At 45.0% G+C, this 7,749-nt stretch overlaps 1 protein-coding gene across 1 annotated transcript; it reads right to left on the bottom strand.

The window, feature by feature from the left end:
* Window positions 1–537: 537 nt before the first annotated feature.
* Window positions 538–7,516, bottom strand: LOC139075219 (olfactory receptor 2C3-like). The gene is made up of 2 exons (XM_070570006.1): window positions 6,603–7,516; window positions 538–601 (listed from the first exon to the last, which is right to left on the bottom strand). Exons 1-2 carry the CDS (start codon window positions 7,514–7,516, stop codon window positions 538–540), a joined length of 978 nt encoding a protein of 325 aa, XP_070426107.1.
* Between the last annotated feature and the right edge of the window lie 233 nt (window positions 7,517–7,749).

Here is a 7,749-nt window from a genome sequence, read left to right as displayed (position 1 = left end):
CTGTTGGACATGGGCCAGGAACAGTGTGGAATCCCTGGTGGGCCTTTCACTTCTCCTTGGACATCAATCTGAGGCACTAATGACACTTCAGGTGTATCTCCTTAGGTTCTGGAGACGATGTCTTCGTTTTCTGTTGAGCATTTTGGTAGCAGTTGGATTAGCAAATGACCCATCAGCCCTCCTTGAGGTCAGGAGGATGCTACAAGCTTGGGGAAACAGGGACCCTTGCCCCCTCATTGCTGCTATCTCTAGAGGCTCTAAAAACTCAACTACTAACCTTGGATAAACCGTAAGCAAGCAAAGGGAAATAACAGTGAATCCAAACTCCACAGGAGATGTTTCATTCCTCTTTCCAAGGGGTCAGGGAAAGCTTTTAGCATTCAGATTGAAGTTTTTCTTCAGATCTTAAAAATTTTCATCTAATACTTTTAAAATTATTTTCCTCCACTTGTTCTTTGCTCTTCATTTTATGGGTGGTAAACTGAGAAACAATGTCAGTGAAGTCCATTTCCTCACTTCCCAACTTGGGGACTAGTGTCATTGTGTCTCCGACTCCCGAGGTACTTGCTGCCCTACTTCTTCGCCTCTCTCTTCCCTGCCCCTACAGTCCCCAAAGTTGTGCCATGTTTAGCCAATTATGAACAGAGTGGAAAAGCATGGGCCAGCTTACAGGTGAACCTACCTTATACGCCAGCAGCAGAGGGAGACGGACATCATTACACCACAGTCCCTCTGAGTGTCCCAAAACATGGTCGCAAAGGGAAACCTTCCCAGGAGGCGGACTACAGGCAATTAATTAGCTGTTAAGTTTTCAGGAGGGAAATATGCACTGAAGTTTGGACGTGCACTGATTTCGGGGCATTGGCTAACAGGTTGGTCTTTTGTTCAGGGATTTGAGATGAAAGAGACTGGGAAACTGATGACGGGGAGGTTTGGAGAAGAGGATGTAGACAGACTTCTTGAGAGGGGCACAGGGCATGAAGATATCTGCATCCTACATAAATGCCCACTAAAGGGCATCCATTGCAGAGACAGATCTCAGCAGTGTGGTGGATGAGATGACTCTTCCAGTAGATGTCAATCAACCTCTTTTGTCAGCCAACCTTGCTCCTGGGCCCATGAATAATTGAACATGAGTAAAGGGGTGGAGGCTATGGATTGACTCAATATCATGAGCTTTCTTTCACCAAGGTTGACCTTGATTTGGCACATTCCCTGGAGTCTCGGGGGACAACTAATGGCATGTTGATTATATTAGACTCCTTTGATGATGGGTAAGTAATGTTTGTCTTTGTAGGGATAGAAAAACATTCTGGGTGCAGTTTATCTTTCCTTCCCCAACCACTTAGAGAATGGACTTTCAGAATACCTTAATCATCACCAGGGCATCCCACACAACATCACTGATGGCCAGGGAACAGATTTTACAGCAAAGGGAGTGTGGCAACAGGACCACCATTGGAATTCATGATTCTTGCTCCCTCCTCACCGTTCATAAGCAGCAGTCTTGATAGACTGAGGGAATGGCCTGCTGGAGGTTCAGCTATGCTGCAAGCAAGTATCCACACAATACTATGTGAGTGAACACCGCTTTCCTACAGCTGTCGTGTATGCCCTACACCCGCAGTCAGCATGTGAGGTTGTCTTCCCTATAACCTGATGCATGGGTCCAGGAACCATCATGCAAGATGAGAGTGTCCTCCCCACTATTACACACAATAGTCCAGTTGAAGAAGTTCGCTTCATGGCACTGCAAGTTTGGGCTTGGAGAACATAACGGTCGAGCACATGTGTCAACTTGGCTAGGCTACAGTACGCAGTTTTTGTTCAAATGCGGGTGTAGATATTGCTGTGGAAGTATTTTTCAAGATGTGATTAACATCTAAATCAGTAGACTGAGTAAAGCAGATTGTTTTTCATAATGTGATGGATCACATCCTTCCAATGAAGGCCTTAAAAGACAAGACTGAGTTCCCCAAGGAAGAGGGAATTCTGCCTCCAGGCTGCCTTTGGACTCACGCTGCAGCATCGACTCCTGTCAGAATTTCCGGCTTCCTGGCCTGTCCTGCAGATTTTGAACTTGCCAGCCCCCACATCATGTGATTCAACTCCTTAAAATCAATCTCTCTTCTACACACACACACACACACACAAACCCTTATTGGTTCTGTTTCTCTGGAGAAGCTTGATAATATAGTGGATTTGAAGATCTGGTACTGAAGGAAAGAATACTCCCACTAGAAAATATACACAGCCATATGATTTCTTTAAATTAGAAGCTACGACTGCCACCTGTTCTATTTGGGCTTCCTATGCCTGTAAATCATCAGACAGAGAATGAAGTCATTCTACCAGCAGGAATGATTAATCCTGATCACTATCAATAACTTGGATTGCCATTACAGAATGTTACAAGGAGAAAGAATTGGGGGAAACTCCCACTACACCTTTGCTCAGGAGTCCTGGACAATGGAAAGATGCAATAACCCAAAAAGCCAAGACCTCGAGGACTCAAATCCCACATGAAATAACAAGGATGAAGGTATGGTTCACCTCATCTGGTAAAGAATCCCTGTCCAGCCACGATGCTGGAAGAAGGTTAGGGGATCGTGGATTAGGTGATGGAAGAAGCAGCCATGATTAGAAGTCCTATCTCGTACTCATCGAGCATAGCGGGGACTGTGCCAGCTACATTTTATGTTAAATTATTACTCTGCTTCTATCCCACTAATTTGTGAAAAACACTGATAGTGACTAATATTTTAGACCTTGCTGAGCTTATCCCTGCATTGACATCACTCCTTAGCGTTGTGGTAGCCAGAGGGAGCTCCCATGTTCGTGGAGTTGGAGATGCGAACTTTCACCTAATTCAGGACAAGGATTGAAACTGAGGGCAAAGAGGATGGACTCCTTGCCCCTCTAGATTCACTCTCCACTTTCTCCAACCTGCTCTGTGCTCCACCTGCATGGACTACACCAGTGGGCCCCTGGCCTTTAGTTGGTGGTTGAGTTTGGCCAGTGGGGTCCTTGCCACGAAGTAGCAGGATAGAGTAGTGTGAAGTCAACATATTGAGTCCCTATCTTTCCCCCAAGAGTGCCACATCTGGGTGTTCCTCTCCCCTGTAGACCATGACTCCTGTTAGGTACCCCTCCCCACAGAGCCCTTCTGTCCTTAGGTCCTGTAACTGATCCTGTCCTTTCCCCTTCTCGCACAAGTAGTAAAGGTTCCCACTGGAACCAGTCCAGGGAGATGTATGTCCCTTGCAGTTTTCCTTGAGTCTCCCACAACTTAGATAATTTTCTTTTTATTAAACTCTACTCAAATGACCTGCTTTGACATCTGATGGGATCCTGATTAACACAACTGCCCTATAGTTGATTAAAACCAGGTTCTCTGCCTCCAAATCCAGACACATCTCCATCCTACCTCATGACTCAGTGGTGGGATGGCAGTGGGCGGGCTAGCTGGAGGGAAGGTTTGGTTTACACCATCTTATTAACTCAGAGAGAAGGAGTACATGCCCTTTTTCTCACTTCAGAGGGAAAGTGAGTTCTGTGCTCTGGGTCTGACACCTGGGAACGGTTTGTAGGGAAGTGCAGGGTGATGCAACATGAAACAGAATTGATGAAACAAATACGTATGATGTGACATTTGTATGCAGGTGGATTTCATTTTCAAAGCAGATTGTAAAGCAAATTGAGCTCATCACAATGTGTTTCCCTCTCCAACTCCCAATATGTGGGTAATATTCATAAAAAAGTTAAAATTATGGTAATATTTGTCCCAGTAATATGTATTCTTGGGAGTATCTTAAGAAAATAATTTAATAGAAGAAAGAAACCTACACCCATCACATAACATAGCAAAAAATAAAATAAAAATAGCCTCAACGTCTACAAATAAAAACAGTTGTAAATTAAGGAATATCCACTTACTGGAATGTTCTGCATTATTTTCAACGACGTCATGAAAGCCATGTGGATGCGAATCTTTGATGCCGTTTAATAAGGAAAGTGCACAAGAAGCAGCAGGGCGCCTTGAAACAGATGGCCTGGGTCACATGTGAGCTTCCCTGCATCCAGGCTCTGCTAGCTTGAGCCTCAGTTTCCTCAGTTATACCATGGGGATGATAACAGTACCAAAGTAATAGCTTTATTGTGAAAACTAAATGAGTGAAATCAGATAAATTTCCTATAAAAATGCCCACCAAGACTAAGCACTTGATATAAGTCCTATTTGATTGCTGTCAGTCTTATTAGTAAAGGAAATAGAAAGTTATGCCTAAACTATGCTAGTCCCCACTTCTGAATGAGAAAACGTGTGGAACTGGGTAGAAGAGAATAATTAAAATAAGGAGTATTTGGGTAGAATGTGGGTAACTTCATGGCTTCATAAATTTTTAATAATTCTTTTCATTTTTACAGTAAATACATATACATATGAATTATCGGTTCTCATTTTCTACAGACATACAGGCTCTTAACTTCAAAAAATGAAGCTGTCTAAGGAGCTAATAGTTGATAAGATTGAACCACTGTCAATACCAATACTCTATTTACATTTTATCCAAGAGCCAAATCTCTCAATATCTGCTGGTATTAACCAAAAGAGAAGTCTGAGACACAATATGTGACATTTATGGTGTTTAATTCAGAAAAGTGGGGGAAAATTTTCTGGAGGCAGGAATTTGGGAAAAAATGACCATCTAAAGAATAACCATGCAAAACATTGTTGAAGTAGATGATTTTGTGGTTCCCCCCATTTACTGTAAGGCTCAAAACAAATAAAATGCCATCTTTTCTCTCTAATCAGAATTTTCTCTCTGGTCAGATTTTCCAGTCTCTAAAATGTCCACAATTATCAACTTCACAACACTGTTTTAAGCTTTAAATCAACAAAGCCAGCGACTGCTCTGTGAACTTGATTTCTCCATCCCAGGCTGGTGCTGTGAACTCGTTTTCATAACCTCCAGAAACAGGTCTCGCTGTAAGAATGAACGAACGCACGCTTGGACATATGAAGAAGGTGAGCAAAGGTACCAGTGAGTGGGTGAAAGCATCCTAACAGTTCCCGGAATCAGACGGTCTCCAGCTGAACAGGAGCGTCGACAGTGCAGGGTCGTAGCTGATCAGTGCAGCGCGTTACTGATGAAACCGCTAATGTGCTGGAGTCCCACTCAGAGTTCTGCTCTTGAGATGTTTGCGTCTTCAGGTTCCCGCTCCTGAAGGGTACGGACTGTTCTTACTCTCAGCACTTCTGATTCCTAGTGTGTGAGATTTTCCTTCCAGTAACCAACTCCCTGCTCTGCAGAAACCAGACTGTCCACCTCTCCACTCCACCTGGCACCAGTGCCCAGAGTCAGCACAGACCCCACAGGTCCAAGGGCTCAATCCCACAGCAGCCCTCAGTTCAGAGGGCAGTCCCGAGTCCCAGGCTGCCACCCAGACTTATGACCAACTGGCTCTAAATCAGGGGTCCCCATGACCCCTTCCTCAGCTTCCATGATTTGCTAGAACATCTCACAGAACCCAGGGAAACGCTTAAGTTTACTGGTTTATTGTAAAGGATGCACATGAACAGTCAGATGAAGAGGTACATGAGGAGAGGTCTGGAACGGTCCCTAGAGCAGGAGCTTCTGTCCCTGGGGGGTTTGGGGTGTGACACCCACCCAATAAGGAGGCTCTCCAAACCCCATCATTTAGGGGTTTTATGGAGGTTCCATTCTTAGACATGAACGACTAAATCACTGGCCATGGGTGAATGAACTCAACCTCCAGCCCCTCTCCCCTCCCTGAAGGTCTGGGGTGGGGCTGAAAGTTCCAACACTCTGATCACATGGATCCCCTGGCCACCAGTCCCCATCCTGAAGCCATCCAGGGGCCCCACCTGGAGTCACCTCATTGCATAAATCAGGTAGGGTTGAAATGGGCTTGTTATGAATAACAAAAGAAGCTCCTCTCCCCCATGTCACTGAGGAAACTCCAAGGGTCCTAGAAACTCTGTGCCATGAAACGGCACAAAGAACCAACATCTATTTCTTATTAAAGGCAAAGTGGAAGCAAGTCGACAGACAGATAGATCTAGACTTAAATTCAGCATAAAACCTTAATAGCTTTGTAATTACCTAACCTTTATGAGGTTAATAATATCTACTTCACTGAGTCATTATAAGTAACGGATTAAAATGTAAAGGACTTCACAGAGATTAGGCACCTTCAACAGCAGACATTATTTAAACAATTAACACAATAATAGCAATTTGCAAGTATAACCATATAAACAATCAACATGACAATTAGCACCTATGTTACATATATAACAATATAAACAACTAAACAAACATAGAAATGTTACAATTTTTAATGAAAAATAGGAACAGCAAATACTTTCTCTACACTTAGGCCTGAAAATGGTGGGTGAGCACATACATCTCATGTTATCATCTTCCTTGAACTCAAGCAACATTGGAAGAGAAATGACATCTCAAAATATCCTGCCCCTAAAATCTATTTTGATACCTTTAAACTTGTTCCTCTTCCCTAGTGACTACCGTCTCTAAATGTGCCCCCGTGTCCCTGTACAGCCACAGCTCTTCTCTAACACAAGGCGCCTCAGAGCCTTCTTCACGTCCTTGTTCCTCAGCGTGTAAATCAGGGGGTTCAGCATCGGGGTGACCACAGTGTAGAAGAGGGCCAGGAACTTGCCCCGTTTGTGAGAGTTGCTCTTGGCCGGCTGGAGATACATGAAGATGATGCTCCCGTAAAACAGAGCCACGACTGCCACGTGGGAAGAGCAGGTGTTGAAGGCCTTTCTCCGCCCTTCTGCTGAGCTGATCTTCAACACAGCACAGGCAATATGGCCATATGAGACCAGGATGAGACCCAGAGGCAAGACAACAAAGATAAAGCTGGCCACGTACATCTCCACCTCATTAAGGCTGGTGTCCACACAAGCCAGTTGCATAATGAGGGGCATCTCACAGAGAAAGTGGTCAATGCGATTGTTCCCACACAGCGGCAGGAGCATGGTGAGTGTAGAGCCCACCATGCTGTTGATCAGACCCCCGAGCCACGAGATGAAGGCCAAGCTGAGGCAAAGCCATGGATGCATGATGATGGTGTACTGGAGTGGCCTGCAGATGGCAGCAAAGCGGTCATAGGACATGACTGCCAGGAGGACACATTCAGTAACCCCCAGCCAGTGTGAGATATAGAACTGGACCATACACCCTCCATAGCTTATGGTTTTCTGTGGTCCCCAGAGGTTGACCAGGAGTTGTGGGACGATGCTAGTTGTGAAGCTAATGTCCAGGAAGGAGAGATTGGCAAGAAAGAAGTACATCGGAGTGTGGAGGTGCACATCCAGACAGGAGACCAGAATGATGGTGCCATTGCCCAAGAGAGACACCACATAAAACCCCAAGACAAGGACGAAGAGGATAGTTTCTAGCGAGGGTCGTGAAGAGAAGCCCAGGAGTACGAAGACTTCTGGAGAACTTGCATTGGCTATTTCCATGACCACATGCAGCTGGGGGTGGGACAAAAAGGCCACCTGTGGGTGAATGGAGGCACAGGATGTGAGGCATGAAGAGATTATATCAGTTAGCACATTTTCCACATGAATTTATCCCCAGTGTTCTCGAATGCATCCTCCCAGCTGCTCCACGGATGATGTTGCATCACCTCCTCAAGGCCAATGTGTACTGTTGCTAAAGGGCAGGGAGCATGCGTAGCCTGGGGAAATAGACA

The sequence above is a fragment of the Equus przewalskii genome, chromosome 13 (genome assembly GCF_037783145.1).
Source record: "Equus przewalskii isolate Varuska chromosome 13, EquPr2, whole genome shotgun sequence".
NCBI lineage: Eukaryota > Metazoa > Chordata > Mammalia > Perissodactyla > Equidae > Equus > Equus przewalskii.
The sequence above is the reverse complement of the archived record's forward strand: the minus strand, read 5'-3'. Positions and strand labels throughout refer to the sequence as shown.